This window comes from Hypomesus transpacificus, chromosome 11 (genome assembly GCF_021917145.1).
Source record: "Hypomesus transpacificus isolate Combined female chromosome 11, fHypTra1, whole genome shotgun sequence".
Classification (NCBI taxonomy): Eukaryota; Metazoa; Chordata; class Actinopteri; order Osmeriformes; family Osmeridae; genus Hypomesus; species Hypomesus transpacificus.
The window spans coordinates 5,011,814-5,032,850 of NC_061070.1; the positions used below are offsets into that span (position 1 = coordinate 5,011,814).

Sequence of the window (21,037 nt, forward strand, 5' to 3'; positions counted from 1 at the left end):
TTGGTTTGGGCGGTCTGAAGAGGGCTAGGGGTAGGGGACCCACCCTATAAAGCCAGTGAAGGGTTGCTTGATTGGGGGGAAGGTTGTGCTGCCACAACGAGGTAATTTAGTTTTGATTAATTATGATTTGAACCTGCTAAGTATTTAGTTTTTTGCTTCTGTTTCTGTTGGTTCGTGGAATGAAGAACCTCTTTATTAAATCCTCAATGTATGCAAATCTTCTGAGTCCACCGAGTCTGCTTGCCTTCCACTTTTCTGGACGCTTGAGCCACACTACCTTACAGTTATACACTTGTGTTCTGCAGTTATCTAAAGGTAGGATATGTGATGTTATCCTGTAGTCCATGCAGTCAGGGAATCTCCCCCTCCTGCACTCCCGTAGTGGACAATCTGATGCTGAGGAAGCGCTGAATTTTGATTTAAAATTAGAGTTGGATTGTACAAGGTGTTTATGGAACAAGTATCACTCAGTACAACCGCAAATAACACTGCTGGATGTAATCTTCATGATAATCATGAAATTGAATGGAAAAAAACGTGTGAGGAAAACAAAATATATAAATATTACGAGTAATGTTCTTCCCACATTCAATTTCTGCAGTCTGATTACAGTACGGTCATCTGCGTCGCCAATTCCAACTGTTTCCAAAATGTGCGTAGGCCTACGGGAGGGTCAGAGTTTGAGTAGAAGACCGCACATTCTCCCGTCAAGTTTGTTTTTTATAAATCACAACCGTGCGTGGAAAGTGGCGTACGCACATTTTCGGCTCCGTTTTATGCGTACGCAAGCTTTATAAATGAGACCCCAGGAGAGGGCTGAGCACACCGCCCTGAGGGGTGCCTGTTTTGGTGATCAGCAGGGCCGTTGAATTCTGGGCCCCTGAAAGAATATTGGTGTGGGCCCCCGCCCCCCGACTTTTCATCGCCAAAGATCAATTTTACCCTGACGCAATGCACCCACATTTTTTTTATTTTTTCAATCAACCACCCAGAGTCACTGGGTATTATTATGCCTATGTAAAAATCAAGCACCTGGTGCAACACATCCGAACACTGCTTTTGTACACATTAATGGTTATGTTTTATGGAACAACTGATGAAGAACTAACATACCTAGTCTTGGCATTCACATAAAAAAATCTAAATTGTCTTATAAATGCCATAACTCACTTTATTTAGAGCTTCACTTTATTATTGTATGAGGATGGCAAGCTGTAAGATTAGCCCCTACTTACTGTAACAAAGTTGTTAACTATACTAAATGGAAAGAATAGGCCAATTGATCAGAAGAAATTAGATGCGTACAAGAGGTAGCAGCAGTACTGAGTTGCAACATGTATTATTATGTTTTACTTGAAGACAAAGCAACGGTCTTACATGCATTAATAGAACAATCTCCCACAGATATTAATACAATCAATTACGTTCTGGGTGCACCCTTTGACTCCAATAACATCCGTATTACACAAATTGCATCACACAGAAACATAAAACAATTCATAAATGTTGGTTCCATCTTAATTAAATCATACCAAAGAAAACAAATCACCACCCTTGGTGGTTTCAGAATCAGCTTGTTACCAGTCCAATGAAAGAAGAGAATAGTCCTCTGACAGAACTGAACTTGTAACACAATGTCTATGCTAACCTAGCCTGGTCCTAACCAGACCCTCGTACATTTAATTTGTACAGAGGGTCTGGGATCTCTCGATTGACAAACGTTAACTTCCTTGAAGGCGGGTCCTCTGTTGAAGTTTAAAACTATTGGATCCGCCCAGAGCCACTCTGATTTGCCATAACCAATCGCAAGCGTTCGCCTTAGCCAACTCCTTCACCACTACTGTAACGGAGCTAGCTGCCGTAGCTGGAAAATCTTACTTTTCCCGAACCCCTTGGGGAGGGGGCAACAACATCATGGCCACCAACAAAACTCAGCAAGGAATGTTCTTGCTTTAACCTATATTCGGCAGCGTTACCACAACCGCAGAATAGTTTCGCTCGCATCTTTTTCCGCCGCCATTACTGAACTACTCAAACAAGTGCACGACATTAACGTCATCGTTCTCAGCCACTCCCTCTGTTCGCTGATTGGACTTATAAAAAATGTGTTTCTGGAAACCAACTTCAGAGCCGAGCTCCCAGACCTAGTACAGAAGCAAAATCCAAATTGAGCGGAAGTACGTAGGAGGGCAGAGCCAGGCTAATGCTAACCAACATTATATCGCCAATGAGCTATGCGCCAAAGCCCTGTTTCCATGAGATATGAAAAAATTAAAAATAAAAGCTAGCGCCTACTTTGAGCAGGCTCTTTAGCATTTTGACCCTTGTATAACAGTCTGAACTAACCTACAAGATTTCACAACTAAACCTTGTAATACATTTTAATAAAGAACAAACATCAAACTTGTGCGTGCATTGTTGAGTGCGCCTGTGCCCAACCGCAAATAGCGGATGGTGCATTTACGCATTTTGGTAAATGGTGGTATTTATCCAACCAGATCCTCGCCGGGCAATCAGCGCCAATTAGTGTTAATTAACGCGCCATTAAAAGACGGGAAAAATTGCCTGCATCTTACTGCCACCATGGGTGATTCGAGGAAAATAAAATAAAAAAGTCCAGCAAACAGGAGCTAGAAATATACGCACCCACTTTCCCTATTACTACCCTCCCAGCAGCGGTAATCTGCGTTGATACTCAACTGCGCTGCCTTTGTAAATACGGTGTTTTGTCTTTACCCTATTTCACGCCTGAAATGGGCGCAAACTTGTTAGTAAATGAGGCCCACAGTATCTGTAAGTGACAAAGCAAACAGTCCTACAGCTTCATATGATGTTGCTTGTGTCAACAAGGGTCAATCTTCTTGAGGAGATGATTAGCCAGTTCAAGGATCCAACACTCCTCAAACACCCTCTGAAATACACTTATATAGATGAAAGAGGAGCTGACGCAGATGGTGTCTATAGAGATGTGTATGCAGCATTCTGGACAGAGCTTATGGACCACACAGCTGAAGGGAAGAAGTTAGGGTTCCCTCACTGTCTCCTAAATGGCAGGAAGAAGAGTGGAAATCCATTGGCCGAATTCTACTAAAGGGATTTCAAGACCATCACTTTCCCTGTTGCCTTGCCAGTCTTCACAGTGGCACTTATTTTTGGTGAGAATTAAGTTTCGGATGAAATGCTGTTTGAAAATCTTTTCCTGTACATAAGTCAGTCAGATAGAGATCTGATAACCACTGCATTAAAGGAAGATCTTTTAGATGAGGAGACGGATGAACTACTTGATCTTTTGGACCGCTTGAATGTAACAACGCTTCCAACACAAAGTAATTTGAAAGGCCTCCTTCTAAAAGTGGCACACATGCAGTTAATCCAAAAACCAAAGATATGCAGCAGAATTTTTTTTATTAGTTGCTAGCCTCTTCCTAAAAGAAGCATTTGTGAAGCCACAAGAAGTACTACAAATTTATGAGGATAAAAAGCCCACAACAAGAAAGCTTTTGAAGTTTGTAAGCATCTCCTAAAACTCAAGCAGAAAACCAGAGCTACCGTTTCCTGCAACAGTACATCTGAGGACTGGATGATGCAGGACTCAGAAGGATGTTAAGGTTTGTCACAGGGCCAGATTTTATTTGTGTTAGCAAGGTTGAGATCCTGTATCAGTAGACGGACTGGCACGACGACCAGTCGTGCATACCTGTGGGCCAGCTCTGGAACTACCTTGGACATACACTTCCTACCCAGAACTACTTACTGAACTGGACAGTATACTGGCTGCTGAAAGCTCCTACATGTTCAGCATACTGTAGCTTAAGTCAGTAATAAGTTCATCTTTCTGGTACCAAGTCATACAATAAAAAGCATTGTTTAGTTCAACATGTACAATAAGTACATGAGTTACATGAGTTATAAGATAAAGCCATTGTTACATAAAAAAGGAAAAGAGTAAAATTGGGAGGGAACATGTATTTGTGAGTAAAAAATGTGACCATCAAGGAAACTAAAGAATTCTAATAATGAATGTATCAATAACAAAGACAAAGAGATACCTTTGGGTAGTATAATGCACTCCTGAAAATAAGACATTGAGTTGTTTTGAACAGTTTCACTAAATGAAAGTTTGAAAATAGGTCATTAATAATGCAGCATCTGGCTGTTTTGTTTTTTAGGGTACTGTTTGACATTTCAAAGTCTTGTAAGACAAATGTTTACCAAGTATGTTGAAGCAGTCTGGTACCTGTCTGTGCTGGTTTTGCACATAATGTTTTATAGAAATACACACTTTTTTTTTACTGTTTGTTTAAAATACACCTCTTCCTTTTAAAGCTGTTATCCGAGTCCTGTGTGTGTGGTGGGAGATTTGTATTTGGACTGCGATTGCTTTGTTTTCCTAACTTGTTTTTGTAAGGTGTTGACCTTAACAGCAGTCTATGGTTTTAGACTTTTGGGGACACACATCTTTGTGATATTGTAATGGCTGCTCTGCATAATGTCATTACAATTAACTGGAAATAAATGTGCACTTTTCAAACTGAAGAATGAGTCATTTTTGGTCTGTCAGAAAATTGGGGGGAGGAGGCATGAGGCATGAGGCATGAAATCATATAAAAAGTCAATGCCACTCTATATAAGAAAATAAAGTAACTGGATCTCTAAATATGTTTATTTATTACAAAATATGTTGTCATTTATTTTCATTTGAGCAATTCACAAACATCAATACGTGAGGCTGTTAGTAGTTTCACAGAATATCCGCATTGGAAACGCAAGAGTTGACAAATGTATTTGGTAACAGCAGTGACAAAATTGTTGTTCAATGTGAAAACAAATATAAAGGGTTACAAACAAGAAAGTTGACATTGTTCTGCCCCTTCTCCTGACACACAAATCACATGTATTGGTAAACATAAGTACACAAACACACACTCACATTTTCTATTACCTTGGCCAACCACTTGTTCATATTCCTATATTCTTCCCTGTTTAGTGAACTTGTTAACTCATAAATTAAAATGATCTGTTGTTAGAGACAGATAGGTTTCTCTCATAGCAGGGTAACCACTCAGTAGTATCTGTTTTTTTTTATCCAGGACATTTAGACTGTTTTTCCCTCTGCACAAATCAGGAAAGAAAACAAAAAGTAAATAGTTGTGATTAGTTTTATAAAAATGTCCTCACAAATTCAGTAAACCTTTCAAAACTAGCCAAGGTATCAGTTTACATTATGCAGCCCCGCCTTAATGCTCCTGAGCTCTTGGGGTAATTGATTCATTTTTAAGGATGAATGCACTCAGGAAGAGATACAGCTCTATGGCTTCATCTGCTGTGGTAGGTAGGTGAGAGTAAGAAGTTCTCTGCCATTATAAGGCAACATAAGCTGAATACCGTTTCATCACAAGGAAATGGTCCTTTCTGTTGGCATTCTTGTTTGCAAGCCTCCACTGCTTCCTGAGAAATCCCTTTCAGGTGATCCTGTCCTCCAAATAGACGAGGGATAGTGTACTAGAATTATTAGAATTGGACGTCCACTTGGAGCTACTGCATGTCTGCTGTTGCGGATAATGTGGGTATCCACAAATGTGACTTGCTGCAGCTCTTCCTGTAGAAGAAAAATACAGGCAATAACAAAGATAAATGTAATACTTTTCATTTTGGTCAATATGATACATGCAGTTAGCTACATTCTTTCTCACACAATAAAAAGGGTGAGTGAAAGTATCTCTCAGGCACACGCACACACAGGGACAGAATGAGAGGTCTTTGACAGACCTAACAAACCTCAATGATGTTCAAACAAGTAAACAATACAAGTTGCTTGTCCAAGAAGTCTCCTGAGAAACGGTCAGTCTTTTAGTTCCTGGAAACGATTCATCCAATACTGGGCATGATGCGTTCTTAAAAAGCCCCACCAGCTTTCGATCCGTTGGTTGTTAGTACTGGACCCAGAAATGTAACTATTACTGATATGATGTTCCATACTCCATCGTAAGAATATCTGCATCTCAACCATTGTGACATTTTCTGTTCCAAAATCTGCGCAAATTCTGGCAGCTGTCCCCATCCTCTTCTCAACTTCTGCTATGAAATAACTAGCGATGATTTTGGGATTATTGTTTGTTGAATAGGCATGAAGCCAAACCATAAGTCTTGAAAAGCCATAAATCGCTCCATTTATGTATATACCATATGGCTTTAGTTTGTCATAGTCAACGTGCCACGAAAATTAGGCCCAGGGTTACAGTTTTTCTTAATCGATTTGGTACATTTCTCCAAACTCAGGTAACAGCTCTCAAAACAGTTAACACAGCAAACTAAACACACTCTTATGTTAGCGAAACAGTTAAGTATTCACTGCACAATAAAACACAGCATTTTATTTTAGTAATGCATTTATTAAAATTCAATATTAGCATCAAAACTAAAAGTGTGTTCTCTTTTGATTTGATAACAAATTCAGCTGAAGATACACAAAGAAATAAATGAAAATACACGTTTTTCATTAAGTTCTTTAGTGAGGAGTTCAGGTGTATAACAATGAGTCAACCCACAAAAATATATATATATATATATATTTTGCAAATACGTAAATACATTCCATTCAATGAATCAATTAATTTCCATTCCATTCAATGAATCACTTAATTTATTGATCATGCCTCTCAATTACATCTGGCCAGAGAATTTCATCAACATCGCAGCAAATATTTTCACGAGTCATGCATCGCGGGAAAAAACGCCTTGAATGCTGTATCCATCCTTGACATGCTTGTGCCCCAATATCTCCACAGGCCTCTTCTATCGCTTGAAGAAGACTTACTTGGTTGTAAGGGTTGCGATCATGTACTTTCCATCTCCAAGAGGAGAAAAACTCCTCAATTGGATTCAGGAAAGGAGAATATGGTGGAAGGAACACCATCCTGAAATGTGATTCTCAAACCACTCTCGCACTAGTGCTGAATGGTGGAATTGGACATTCTCCCAAACAACTACAAAATTCCGCACCATTTGCTCCTGATCACCCTGCGGAAAGAGGATTTCATTGAGGAGGTTTAAAAAATGTAGGAGCCTTGCTGTGTTGTATGGTCCCAAGACAGCATTGTGTGCCACAACACCAGTTGTAGAAATTGTGGCACAGAGAGTGACGTTGCCTCCTCGTTGTCCAGGAACATTGACTATAGCACGATGGCCAATCACATTTCTCCCTCTTCTCCTTTTTTTGTGAAGATTGAAGCCTGCGTCATCAATATACAGGTACTCATAATGAGTTGCACTGCTATCCAACTCCAAGATTCTCTAGAGTAAAAAGAACACAAGGTACAATGCAGTAAGTTAGTGTTTTACAGTAATGGCATTGCAGTCAATACTACTGTGAAACTGTTGCTGAAGTTTGAGTTCACACTTTGAAGCAGCAGTAATATATATATATATAGTGGAATGGTTTAAGGACACATACTTAAAATTCAGGAAAAATATATCTTTGTGTTGACATACAGTATAAGTGCAGTAATTGGGTTGCACATACTTGAACAAACTGGAATCGCAACTCCTTCACTCTAACGGAGTTCCTCTCAAAGGGCACTTTGTATACTTGCTTCATTCGGATTGCATTTCTCCTTAAAACACGATCAATTGTGGAGAGACTGCATTGGTGGATAATGTGGAACAGTTGATTGTCCTGTGTAATTCTTTGCTGAATTTCTTTGAGTCGGAGGGTGTTGTTCTGGACCACCATGTCAACAATGGCATGCTCTTGTTCAATTGAAAGAAGTCTTGTTCGTCCACCTGAATGTTCTCTAACCTCAATTCTGAAAAATATTTGGACAAGCAGGAAAATTTACTGTAGAAATCTAGACCTATGTCAAACAAGACTACATGGACTCTCATTGTAGAAGTAGAATTATATAGTTACTTACCGGTTTTCCCTCTGAAATGTGCGGATAATTGAAGCCACTGTGGATCGGTTTATATTGGGCTGAACTCTCTGCCCAGCTTCTCTCAGTGAGAGACCATGATTTATGACATGGTCAATAAGTGTGGCTCTGATTTCATTTGAAACACGTGTGTACCCTATCCTTCTACCTCTCCTCCCTCCTCTTCCACCTTGCCCTCCTCTTCCACCTTGCCCTCCTCTTCCTCTCTGTCCATCTCTTCTATTTTCTGCTCTTTCTCTTTCCACTATACCATTGCCCTCCAATCTATCCATCTCTTCTCCCTCTAATCCTCTATTTTCTCCTCTACCTACATCCTCAGCACTTCTTTCTCTTTCTCCTACATCCTCAGCTCTTCTTTCTCCTACATCCTCAGCTCTTCTTTCTCCTACATCCTCAGCTCTTCTTTCTCTTTCTCCTACATCCTCAGCTCTTCTTTCTCTTTCTCCTACACCCTCAGCTCTTCTTTCTCTTTCTCCTACATCTTCAGATCTTCTTGCTCCATCTCCTCTTCCTCTTCTTCTCCCTATACCCTGTCCTCCACCTCTCACTCTTACACCTCTGCCTTTCCCCCTGCTCATTCTTCTTCTTTTATTGTCTTTTCTCCTCATTCACCTTTTTTGTTGTTTTTCTCTTCCCCTTTTGTAGTTGTTGTAATTAAGACAGCTGTGTGAACAATTAGGAAATTGGCTTTTTCTGTGTTGAGTGGATTACTAACTCATCAGATATCAATTTGGGGTTAATTGAGGACATAAGGTGTGCAACTGACTATTTTACAATTCACAGAGTTTTGTTTGTTGTGTTTTGAAAATGGTACAAAAATGCTTGTGATCTTTGTGAAGACCAATGAAAAAGCTGCATATGTTTTTCCTGATATATTAAAGATTTGGTTGGCTGTATGAACTGCTGTGATAACGTTAGGGAATTTTGTGCACAGTGTTTTGAGAAAATTATGCTTTTGATCTGTAATTTGTATGAAATTGAGGAGAATTTACAATCTGTTTAGGACAAATACAAAGTGTACAGATCACTGTGTTAAATGTTTTGAGAGCAGTTACCTGAGTTTGGAGAAATGTACCAAATCGATTAAGAAAAACTGTAACGTACATGCGTCGCCTCAGGCAATTTTTCCGTCTTTGATCAACACCACGGGAGTCTAGAAACTTTAACAAATGCCTCACTGTACTTTGGGTCAGAACATACCTAGCTTGGATGCAGTTTAGATGGTGTAGCTTGTATCCAGTAAGCTTCCCGTGCCCCTCCAGCTGATCATTGAGAAATGATGCTCCCTCCAGAGGGTCAGACTCATTCTTCCTTCTGTACAGCCCCATGCATTTTAAAATTATTCTTAATGTATGCATATTGAAGAGGTCTGTCCTTAAACCACTGATCAGTTAACAACAATTAAAGATAATAATTACTTTATTATTTCTATACTGTTTGAAATGTTCTGAATATAATAAACAATGTTTGATCTATACCTTGCAATATTAAGCTCATGAGCACATAATCTGCCTATCTATTAATTATGTTTCTTGTATCATTGATAAACTGTTATTATTCAGTTTTATTATACCTGCATAGCCATAAGTTGGGTTTTTGTAAGGTGTGACTATGAAAGGCCTGTGTCGCTGATGTAAGTCAGAGGTCACAATATTACCAAAGTGTATAATGCCATGCAACTTTGAATGAGGCAAATAGAAGGAGTGACAAGGCCGTTTCTAGGAGCCCTATCTAAAGACCTAAACAAAAGTTATCTGGCATACAGTGTCCTTTTTCAGTGCCTGCAAAGGCAAGGTTAATCATCTTGTATCCTCCCATATGGTGATCCTATTTAACTCCCTTTATTTCCTGCATTCATTTGTCCAGTCTTCTGTGATACTCGACTTGAGTGTGTTATTACATTTGTAATAAATACATTGATTTTGTCTTGAACTCATCTTAACTATTCCTTTCATTGACTTGGCACTTTCAGAGCAATTGGGTATTATCTAATACGTCTTCAATACTTATCAAAATATCATTCACCGTGCTCAATAAAAGCAGAATCTCGCCAAGTCTCAGCCCAAGCATGAAGTAAAACTTAACCAAGTCTTGTAAATGAGCCATGTTCCTCAATGTATCCCTTCTCTGCACACTGGATACGAACTATTGAAATAATGTGATAAGTTTGTATCACGTTATAACATGATAAATATGTTTCTTGTCATAACGTGATACGTTTGCATCATGTTATAACATGAAAATAACTTGTTATAATATTATAAATATCTTGTTATAACAAGAAACATCACGTTATAACGTGATACTGATCCCTTTTCTGGTGTAGCAGCAATATGCTGCCGTACATCGCAGTAGCGGAGCCAGAGGGGTGTCCGGGGTGGCACTGGACACCCCTGACATCTGATTGGCCACCCTGGGTGCCACCCCAAAATGTAATTCGCTACTGGAAGTTTGATGCTGATTGACATTTCATTTGACCTCTTGTTGAAAGAAGCATTTATTTTGCTGCGTTGCGGTGCATTTTTCAAATCGAAGAGAGACATTTGTTGTGAGATACAGAAGAATAAGAAGAACAGACAGCAGAATAAAGAGTATTTCCACACCTCCACAAGCTCTTTTTCTCGATTGAAAAAGGCCTAATATTTGAAGTAAGTCTTAAGGTTTGCATTGGGTTTAGGTTTCCTGAACAGTTTTTACGAATGTTGATTAGCCTAGTAGCTGTGTAAGTTAATATTGGAACTTCGACTCCAATAACAGACAAACTGAGACAGCCAGTAGGCTTGTACTCCGATTTTACATTTTTTTATAATCCGGTTTTAGAACAAAATATTGGCTTTGTCTCAAGATCTTTACAGACCGTGCAGCCAATTTAATGCTCAACACTTGAACAGGGGCTTATTACTTGAAAGAGGAATTATTTAGGCTATCTCAGTTACACTATAAGGGCATGGAAATACAGTGACTTGCTAAAGTAGGCAAATGGCTATTAGAACATAACATTTCACAATAATTTCAGTTAATCAGACACATGCTGCGAGACCCAGTGAAATGTTATAGACTAGCTAGCTCTAGCAAAATGACGCTAGCATCGCTAACAACACATTACAAATTCAACTTTGGTAGTGTAACCAAGCTCTTAGTAAGTTCGGTTTAGATCTAATTGTATATGATCCTGTGGACAAAAAGACACGGACGCTGTCTCTTTTAATAACTTGTATTTTACCACTGCTCTTCTTGACATCGCTATTCAAACAGCCCTAGCTGATTTCACAAATGTGTTCAGCATCATGCCTACAGCAACTCCCGATGGACAAAACACCCTTGTCCGTTGTCACTTAGAAAGGTCTGCTACAGTAGGCTATCCTCAGGGTTTGCAAGTTAGCTAAACTTATAGTAGCCTATATCTCAAATAATTTTGTAGACATAACAATGGATTCTGCCACTAAATGAGTGACTTGGCTTTATTTCTGGACATAGTATCCACAACCAGGGCTTGGACTGGAACAAAAAATCGGCCCTGGCATTTTTGGCCCAGGCGGTCCACAGATTTAATTTGGTCTTGTTTAGGCCAATTCTAAAGCTTTTCTTTGCTATTAGTTAACATAATATATATGAACATAAATATTATACTGTAAATTTGTAATGTGGTTGGGCACCAAGTTATTTATATTTTTCAAGTCCATTTCTGCTTGATTTCTGCTACCTGTCAAGTCAAATTGCAGTGTTTTTTGGGGTTTGTAAATTCACTTGTTTTGTAAATAAACTATGTACTGTGTTATTTCTGCAACACCGAAATGCTATTATAAGTCCCTGGTGCTTAAGCTTTTTTTCCTACAAATATTTTGTATGTTCCAGCACTTATAAACCCAGATTACATTTACATTTAGTCATTTAGCAGACACTCTTATCCAGAGCGACTTACAGTAAGTACAGGGACATTCCCCCAGAGGCAAGTAGGGTGAAGTGCCTTGCCCAAGGACACATCGTCATTTGGCACGGCGGGGAATTGATCCGGCAACCTTCTGATTACTAGCCCCACTCCCTCACAGCTCAGCCATCTGACTCTACAGATTATACTGTATATATTAATTAAAACAGTGACCCAAGACTCTGGACTATGGACCTCCTGAAGTAGCCTTGGCCACCCCTTGGCCACCCCATGTATAAAACTCTAGTTCCGCCACTGGTACATCGGTAATAAAATATTGATGAAAATATACAAATATTGTGATTTTGCCTCAGTAAAACATGGTGTTCTGCACTGATGAAGATGCTGTATCCTACCTGTTGGTTAATAAAGCTAAAAGCGATTACCAGCTTGTAGTTGAACTGTGAATGCAGGGTATTGTGTTGCTTTGCTGTTATAGTTAAATGTCCATTGTAATTGTTTGGGGGCTGTGGAGGCAAAGGGTTATATATGGTATTCAATCCACTTACATCTCTGTTGATGTTAGTTGTTGGTTGTATTGCAAGTGTTTCTTGATCATAATAAAAGGGCTGATTCTAGCACTTGGCTTTATGCTTGTTTGTATTTGTGTTTTGTCTGTAATGTTCAGTGGTCCACCACTTGTAGGAATTTAAAGAAAACACAGTAGTGTTGGCTGTCTAAATGTGTGTATGGCAGTTCACCCTTTTTGCATGGGGACCATGTATGGCACTACATACATTTTTCTAGTAAAGCACAATGTTTAAGGGGGGGGAATTGTATACAAGCTTGAATAGCTTGCCTTGCAGAGAAGCGGACTACTTATATGAACGGTGCTTTTTTGTTCTAGTCACATTTAATCCCACTTCATGCAAGCTGGAAAACGTTTTATTTTCTCAGCCTACATTTATTTAATCGTGAATGACTGTAATGTAATGCTCACTTACATACTTTGATGTTCGCTGCAGCAGATATGAGATGCGACTTGGAAATCGACAGTAATTTGTGACGAATCTGGTGATAGAAGCGGACCGCAGCTGATGATGTTACGTGAACCATGCAGCTGGCATGCTTACGGAAACCAGTTGGGGATAACACCGGCATCTGCACTTGTTTGTCTTCACATACTGTACCGAAGACCGTCTCAAAACCCCAACGAATCCAACCAATCAGCACAAAATAATCATCGCTCCCGACACCCCAACATTTCTCCCGTAACTCCCACTTTCTCCCGACGCACCCCTTTCAGAAATGCTCCAGGGCGTGTACAGGGCTGCAGTTCTCTATGTCTCGCAACCCTCGCAGATCGGTGCATCCTGCCGCGCCGCAGCCAATGGCGAACACACCTAGGGAAGAAGGAAGTGCGTAATGAAATGAGGACGTTTGACCAATAGAGAAGCAGCATATCTGCATGTCTGACCAATAGAGAAGCAGTATATTTGCATGTCTGAAATGCACCATGGGTATGGAAATGATCATACTGAATTTCCAATTCTCTTATAAAAAAAATTTTCTTTGATGTGTAAGTTTCTGTGATATGTCAGTGTCTGTACTTGGTCAAATATTATTACATAACGTAATACAGCTTTCACTACCGGTATATGGCATGTTATCGCACCCTGCACATATATATAGTGGTCCTCACACGAATCATATTGGATGTGAGGGCGATCTGGCTGCGACATCTGTCACCCCATTGATCGCTAGGGTTGATTCGGCTGATCTGGCTGGCTAGGCGGGTGTCCCCTTCCTCCCTCACCGCTCCATGTGTGTCCCTCCCGAAGCCCCGCGCTCGGTGGATGAGGACGTGTTCCCCGGTGGACGAGCATCGTTGGTATACCAGTAGCTGCACTCCCTGCTAGAACCTCCAAACAAGCTCAAGGCCCATTTGTAGGAGAAACGTAGGGAAGTCAAGCTCCAAGACTTCAGACACATCCAAATGCGGCACTGCACGTGGCAGTCTGCCTTCCTTTTTTCTCGTTGGTCATGTCTAAGTTGAAAACTTACACATTTTAGGAAAGGATGGAAAATTGAAATGGAGACAGGAAGAGAAAGTGTGGCCAAAAGTACTGTAAGCAGATGTACAGTCATCCCTTTAAGATTGGCTCCCATATGACATTGCAGCAGGTTCTAAAAGCAACCAAAATAAAACAAAAAGGATATGGATTGTCCTTTAAAAATAGCTCTCAAACTTTTTAGCAATGCCTGCTTCAATAAACTGTACTGTTTGATTCATGAGCACAAGGATTACTGATCAGTGTTGGCCGTCACAACACAAAGCCAATATTGGCACAACTTTCTTGTACATTTTTTTTTTTATATGTATGAATATAAACATGCAGTGTCAAACTTACGTTGAATCCATCAATATTTATTTATTGGATGGAAAAAAAAACATTGAGGACACGGTTGTTTAAAAACAGTGACTTTGGATCAATACTTCGTATCAAATAAATGGTGGTATTCATCAAAGATACATAAGGTATGTATACTGTACATAAACACTTGCCCAGAAGCTGAACCCAGGCAACTGTTAAATCAAACTGCTTGGATGAAATAACACCAAGACAATAATCTGGTGTTGAACACCAGGGTTATCTATTTTCTTTGGGAGTTATCAGTTTAGTTTGCTAAGATGTCCTCAGCAAATTCAGGACAAATTTAATTTAATAATATCAAATAGCAGATGAACAATAATTCACATGTCATTCTCTTGTGCATGTCACCATGGTACTGTACTTAGGGGTACAATACCCAAGTTATTTTAAGCAAAGTATATAGCTAAAAAAAGTTGAAAAACAAATTGGTCATGAATGCATATGGACTGGTTAATTAATGCAAAAAGAAATCTATATCATTGAAGGGAGGGATATTCTATAATGAAGACAATGGGTACATTGTTCACAGGAGTAATACAAACTAAAAAGTAGAAAAAATAAATCAAACTTTTGGCTTGGTGAAAACGAGTTAACACACACACACACACTTAAAAGTGGCACATACTGCAATATACAACACACAAGAAAACCAATGTTATTGCAGCATAACATGTATATACATGGTTTAATATTGACATTTGTAGTAGAGTCATCCGAGCTCACAGACATTTGATCCCAGCTGTAATAAAAACAAGTGCCCCAAAGAAATCACTAGCGGTGTCCATATTTGGCAGACCAGTCCGTGCGTCCGTGGATAGACTGTACTGGGGGCAGAGGTCGCTGGCCAGGGGTGCTCTTGGTGGGTGAAGATGTGTATGATGAGGAGCTCATCTGACTTCTGGTAGACCTCCAGGTTGCATAATCTGTGAAAGCAAGGACACACTATGAGCACACTCTACACCTTAGTTAGTAGATGCAGGCAGCCAACTGTTAACTACCCTAACAATAAACTTCCTGGTAGAAAACAAAAAACAGTTAAAAAGAAATAATTAAATAACACATAGCCGTGTTCCCTCACTTGATGCTGTTGAGTCCACTACAGGTCCCAGTTGAACTCTCTGACCAGCTGATCCAACCTCTTTCTTGTAGAAGGATGGTACACTACCACTAGGTAGTGTATTTGAACCTACATTAAATACCAAAAAGTACAGTTAAACAACAATTAAACAATTATCAACACCAAACATTTATCATACTAGTGATGCCTGTGATGTAGGCGGGCTTAAGATGACGGTTAGTCATCTTAGTCATCGGTATTAACTTAATAGGACAAATACAACCTTTTCGCGGTTCAATTAGATATATTACTGCACATTCACATGGATTATGATAGAAGGATACAGGCATAGTAGGATCTTGGCATTTATTACCATGAGTACTTCTGTTTGGTAGAGTTCCTCCAAATGGCATGCTGCTACTGCCCCATAGGTTCCTACTACTGAAGTCTTTGTTTGAATGTATTGCCTTTTTTGTACTGATCCCTTCAAAATATAGGACAAGAAAATACTTTTGTTCATTTACTAAAGTTACACAAAAAGAATCTGGTAAAAACTAGTTACAGAACAGAAATGTATTTGGCCAACAACAATATAGTACAGACAGGAACATTTTCTGTATTTTGTACCTGGTAAATATCTTGACTGCTTCAAGTAATGCTCTTTGGCTGAGGCGGTCCTTGAAGGCTCCTGATAAGACATTGTCTTATTCAGATTTAAGGGTGAGTCATCCTTGCCATTAGGATGGCTGAAATCCAAAACATTTCCATACCTGGATGATCGAAGATAGAATTGAGTCATTTTATCTGACAAGATAAGACCGAAGACATTAGGAAAAAGCTAGCAAAATACATCTTAGCCCTCTTACATTTCTTACTTTTCCATTTTGAATACAACTTGTATTCATTCATTTCTGTGTCAACCTCCCCTTCCTGTGACACGTGGTCTAAATAAATAACACCCCTCACCTGCTCAACATGTCCTCTCTTCGTTTCTCAGTGAAGAAATTGGTTTTGCCAAGGACACTGAGGGATGTTAGCTCGGTGTCCTCAAAGTCGTCCCAGTCATCCCCTTTCCGGTGGCCGGTGCCATGGCCCCAGCGTCGTCGGCTGCCCTTGGGCTTCAGTTGGTAGGTCAATAAGTTGGCGTTCTCAGACTCCTGTGCCAGTTAGCAAAACTTAAATCAAGTAACATTTTACAATTCAGGGGGCAGTGATTGTAGGAGGCGAGCCTTCAAATTGACTTCTTTTGTTTCAAGCTCACCTGGCTCTGCATGCTCTTGTCAACAATATAAGGGAGACGGACCTGTAGAGCTCCCTCTGTCTCCTCCTGCTTCACAGTACAGTTGGACTGCTCTCTCGCCAGATCCAAGCGCCTTTTGTACATTGGGGCCAGGATGGGGGATGGAGATGGAGCAGACTGGATCTGCTGAAGAGGCTTGGACAGGCAGCGCTGATTTGGTAGCGGCGGCTGGGGAGGGGGCACCGGTTTGAGCAGCAGTGGCTGTTGTTGTTGCAGTGGTTGGTGTGAAAGTGGGGGTGGGTGTGACGCTAGGGTGGCTAGCTGTGGTCTGCCCTGCTCCAGGATCTGCTGGGGGGTGCCCAACACCTGGCCCACATAGAAGTAGGAGTACCTGAGGGCCTGTAGAGGGAGAGGGGGAATATATTTGTTTCTAGTTTATAATGCAACCTTATACAACAAGGCTTCAAGCTAGCTACCTGTCCAGAGGCAGGCCTCTTCTTGGGGTCCCACTCAAGTAAGTCTCTCATGAGGTGGATGGCCTCTGGACTGGCATTGGGGATCAGACTTCTTAGGTTGCTGGGCACACACTGAGGCCAGCGAAAATTAATGGCTGCCGCCAACTGATAGCCTTCAGGCCAGTCATTCTATGATAAAATATGTTTGCAAGTTAGTTTAGTTATACATCTGAAAAACATAAGCCATTATTAGAGACAACTACGTATACTAATAGAACATCTTAGATTAACACTGGTAAAAAAACATTTTTTATCGACATGCCTTCTTTGGTGTTCCCAAAACTTGGCAGATCTTAAAGATGGTGTCCACCTCACTGGAGCCTGGAAACAGAGGCCTGAGAGTGTAGAGCTCAGCCATGATGCAGCCCACAGCCCACTGGTCAATAGGCGAGCTGTAGGAAGTCGACCTGAGGAGAACCTCGGGAGCTCTGTACCTGCAACACAGAACAGGGTTCGAGCATGGTAGAGATACAAGTTTTTGACAAAACCTGTCAAATACTTTTATTTGATTGTGGTTCTAAAAAGCTTCAGGCTTGTCATGGCATTCTTTTATATACTTTATAATCAAAAGTTTAGATGCTGACTTATGTGATGAGGTCGTAGAAAAGCCTTCACTGATAGGTAGTAACCCCCTTTTCGGGGGTGCCCAAACTTTTACTTTCCACTGTACACACTCTACGAAAGCACTTCAAGTTGGCATAGAGGAAGAAGACACACAACAGTGATTTGAAACAAAAAAACACGGACTCACCATCTAGTGGAGACGTAATCTGTGTATGGGGGTCGGGATCTGATCTCCCTAGCCAGGCCAAAGTCAGCTATCTTCACCAGCTCTGGGCCCATACAAAGAAGATTCTCAGGCTTCATATCCCTGTGAAAGAATCCTGGAAGAGGAATGGTTGCCACTGAAAACATGTCAGGATTTGCAGGATTTAGGATCAAGTTGGGGTAAACATACCATGTTTATGGATGAATGCAAGCCCCTGCAGTATCTGGAACATAATATTTCTCACTGCAGATTCTGGAAACAGTCGAGTCCTAGAGAAAGCAACAGTAACATAACCTGGAGTCATCCTCAACTACAATAGTAATCTATAACCAATTTTTTTAACGTGTGGGTCTACCTGTCTTTCATGAGTTGATACAGGTTCTCCTTCATATACTCAAACACAAAGTATAAGTGGTCGTTCTCCCGTATGACCTCCTTCAGTTTAACCACATTAGCATGGTTGAGTTTCTTCAAAGACTGCAGAAAAAAGAAACCAAGTAAACCACCGTGTTATCATATAATGTACATAATCTATGCAAAGGGAATGGCAGTTTTGACTAATTCTGTGAAACAAAACATAAATTAGATTTTGTTCATGCCAAACTACATTCAAAAGCTATACGCTTTTAGGTGAAAAATAGATCACACTGAGTACATACAAGTACAGCCATTGCTGCAGTGGATGTTTATTTTTCCAGGACATTATATAAAACCAGGAAAGATTACAGTGGAGGGGGTTGGTGGAGATAGAGACTCAGTTAACCCATGCATTTGGAATAATTTAGGCTAGACCATGCCATACTTTAGTGATGGGGAAAGCCTTGATAGGATATCTTTGGTGGTACATGCTATCTTTAAAAAAACATTGAGGACTAGCTCACTATAGTGGTGTTTGGCTCCTTTTGGATTTAAGCTATAGGAATATCTTGGTTGGGGTCTAGGTCAGGGGAGAGGAGCTAGACAGTTTAAATCCAAGGCCACACAAGAGTCACCTTCCATTCTTTGAGCTGGTTCTGTGGTTCTGATGGAATTTAGATTATGGTACATTCTGAACAGGTGTTGATGGGAACAAATGACAGTAAACAAACATTAGACAATTGATAGAATCGTATGGTTCTATCGATTGCTTTGTTTTAGGGATCAATAGGCACAAAAAAATTATAATCTTTTCATCAAATGATTTCTACAGCATGGATTATTTATTTATACATCAAGGAATGTTTGGAGAAGGAAAGCTTACTTTAACCTCTCGGAGGTTCATACACTCATCCCAGGAATAGAACTTCCTCTTCATTCTGAGATGACCAGACACAGGTATTAACACTTCACAAGCTGAGATGGGCAGCTTTAATTATACAGCCAAAATGAGTAAACCAACAAGATTTCTCCTTCTCCTCAGACATGAAAGAGGTACTGCAATCTGTACACACCTACCAGGCAAGCTGTCATTTTAGCAACATGTGGAGGAGGGAGTGGCCCCTAGAGGATAATAATCCCATTCATTTTTAATCCTAGTGCTAGCATAATAGTCCTAATGCAGGGTTTAGAACTTTTCAAGTTGAGCAGTAGCCATTTCATTTACATCAGAGAACGGGATGATTATACTGTCTCATCAAACATAGGATGTTGCTGGTATAGGAATGTCTTCATAAACAACCCCTACCCCCTCCTAGTTACTCACTTCTTTATGGCGACAAGCTCCCCTGATTCCAGGCTTCGCCCGAGGATGACCGAGCCGTAGGTGCCATCCCCAAGCTGCCTGAGCGTGGTGTATCTATTCATGGTGAAACGGTCTATACTCAGCAAACTGCAGATGAGGATGGGCTGGAACGAGGAGAAAGAGGGAGCAGTGGACCCCACCTGCTGCTGAGTGCAACCAGATCTTCCTGTGACAACAGCAGTGGACCACAGGCAGGGTTGAAGGAATCATGTTGTCAGGGGCTTACTTCCACCTTGACAACAGAAAAGAGAGGATGAGAGGTCAATCATTGGACCGTTGTCTCAGTTACCTGATGTCTGCTTGTGAGCAATCCTCTGGATATGAGGATTTGAATGCGTTTAGTTTATCAAAGACCTTTTCTCGCTTGCACACACTCACGATTGTGCGCCTTTTCAGAAAAAGACGCCTTCATGGAAAAGGATGGAACATGTTATGATGGATACAGTCATTGGCAGCAAGGCACGAGAGAGGCTAAGCTACTACTTAGTGCTAACTCCCCTTACCAAGACACATCCTGCCCCAACTCTAACACCAGTCTAAGCGATGCATGACAAACAACACTCACCCTGTGCGCTTCAATTCGGTAAACAGAACACTGCATCACCTATCTTTCAAAATAAGATAACTATATCCACTGGCCTTTTCTCTGCACCACAACAAATCACAGCTGAACGAAAAAAACACTAATAGGTGTCATTGTTTTAAGTTAAATGGCCAATACGTAGTCACGTGGTCTAGCCGGCGAATGTGAAGAAGACCCGTTTCATAGAAAACTAGTTTGCAAATTAACCTGATCATATACACTTTTTTAAATGACAAAACTATCGAGCAAACGCGCTACTCCATACACGTCTTATGCTCTGATAAAAGCAATAGGGCTAAAACTACCTTGAACTTAATCAACCCGATTAACCGCGGGAGAACCCGGGTGTCTTTAACGATGTCATTACTCTACACCGGGAGAGGCTTTTTGCCAGTGGATCAAAACGTAATTACAATGTGAACTTTTTGTTCAACGAATCAGTTTTGTAAAAAAAAATCTCGTTAAATAGATAAGAATAAGTATGTGTAAAACATTTGATCTTTTATGGACGGTTTGGTCATAACAAGCCAAATCACGTGACTTACAAGCGTCAAATAGTTGATTGTTTTGAGTTATTCAGAAAACATCTAACGAGTCGTCCGGCTAGCAGAGGCGGAGTGATTTGCGTTACCATTCATGTGATTGTAATAGATACATGTTCAAACGTGTATTATTTTGACCAAATTAGATTAAATTAAAAACCGGATTAATATAGTGTAATAATAATAGCTGAATATCTCCATCTGTGGCCAACAGTCCACGTGTGTAACACAACCAGTGACAGTTGGAGACACCGCCGTGCAGCCCGGGAACAACTAATGACATTTACATTTCTCTCCTTCCTTCTTGTAGGCCCTTGCCAGTTGCCACAGCTAGAAACGAGTCATCGAAATGGCTGCGTTTCAGCGATACCGTAAAT

At 40.4% G+C, this 21,037-nt stretch overlaps 2 protein-coding genes across 11 annotated transcripts; both read right to left on the reverse strand.

The window, feature by feature from the left end:
- Positions 1 to 4,597: 4,597 nt before the first annotated feature.
- On the reverse strand, positions 4,598 to 13,214 carry LOC124473912. 7 transcript variants are annotated; one of them, XR_006956753.1, is made up of 5 exons: positions 12,804 to 13,198; positions 9,132 to 9,245; positions 7,523 to 7,805; positions 5,779 to 7,293; positions 4,635 to 5,599 (listed from the first exon to the last, which is right to left on the reverse strand). XR_006956753.1 is itself a non-coding variant. In XM_047029647.1 (3 exons), exons 1-3 carry the CDS (start codon positions 8,537 to 8,539, stop codon positions 6,883 to 6,885), a joined length of 1,320 nt encoding a protein of 439 aa, XP_046885603.1. In that variant the 5' UTR covers positions 8,540 to 10,357; the 3' UTR covers positions 5,614 to 6,882. The 7 variants fall into 7 exon arrangements, 1 of the variants encoding a protein (XP_046885603.1); XR_006956751.1 differs by having other exon boundaries at positions 7,914 to 9,245; XR_006956752.1 differs by lacking the exon at positions 12,804 to 13,198 and having other exon boundaries at positions 4,635 to 5,112; positions 5,386 to 5,599; positions 7,914 to 10,357.
- A 1,673-nt stretch (positions 13,215 to 14,887) lies between these two features.
- On the reverse strand, positions 14,888 to 21,031 carry LOC124473903 (serine/threonine-protein kinase ICK-like). 4 transcript variants are annotated; one of them, XM_047029634.1, is made up of 14 exons: positions 20,948 to 21,031; positions 19,497 to 19,767; positions 19,056 to 19,110; positions 18,171 to 18,292; positions 18,005 to 18,084; positions 17,798 to 17,930; positions 17,309 to 17,480; positions 17,008 to 17,175; positions 16,553 to 16,930; positions 16,258 to 16,448; positions 15,919 to 16,061; positions 15,665 to 15,775; positions 15,313 to 15,420; positions 14,888 to 15,157 (listed from the first exon to the last, which is right to left on the reverse strand). In XM_047029634.1, exons 2-14 carry the CDS (start codon positions 19,595 to 19,597, stop codon positions 15,006 to 15,008), a joined length of 1,914 nt encoding a protein of 637 aa, XP_046885590.1. In that variant the 5' UTR covers positions 19,598 to 19,767; positions 20,948 to 21,031; the 3' UTR covers positions 14,888 to 15,005. The 4 variants fall into 4 exon arrangements, with proteins under 4 accessions (XP_046885590.1, XP_046885588.1, XP_046885589.1 ...); XM_047029632.1 differs by lacking the exon at positions 20,948 to 21,031 and adding an exon at positions 20,101 to 20,941; XM_047029633.1 differs by lacking the exon at positions 20,948 to 21,031 and adding an exon at positions 19,914 to 20,094.
- Positions 21,032 to 21,037: the final 6 nt, after the last annotated feature.

Excerpts from the sequence above, each read along its gene's own strand:
- LOC124473912 (XM_047029647.1), bottom strand. The coding sequence starts at position 8,539 with ATGAGGAGAAAAGACAATAAAAGAAGAAGAATGAGCAGGGGGAAAGGC. Across the intron at positions 7,806-7,913 it reads ACATTTCAGAGGGAAAACCG|AATTGAGGTTAGAGAACATT; the intron begins GTAAGTAACTAT and ends AATATTTTTCAG. Across the intron at positions 7,294-7,522 it reads TGCGATTCCAGTTTGTTCAA|AGAATCTTGGAGTTGGATAG; the intron begins GTATGTGCAACC and ends TTTTTACTCTAG.
- LOC124473903 (XM_047029634.1), bottom strand. The coding sequence starts at position 19,597 with ATGAATAGATACACCACGCTCAGGCAGCTTGGGGATGGCACCTACGGC. Across the intron at positions 18,293-19,055 it reads TGAACCTCCGAGAGGTTAAA|TCTTTGAAGAAACTCAACCA; the intron begins GTAAGCTTTCCT and ends TTTTTTCTGCAG. Across the intron at positions 15,158-15,312 it reads AGTGGACTCAACAGCATCAA|ATTATGCAACCTGGAGGTCT; the intron begins GTGAGGGAACAC and ends TTGCTTTCACAG.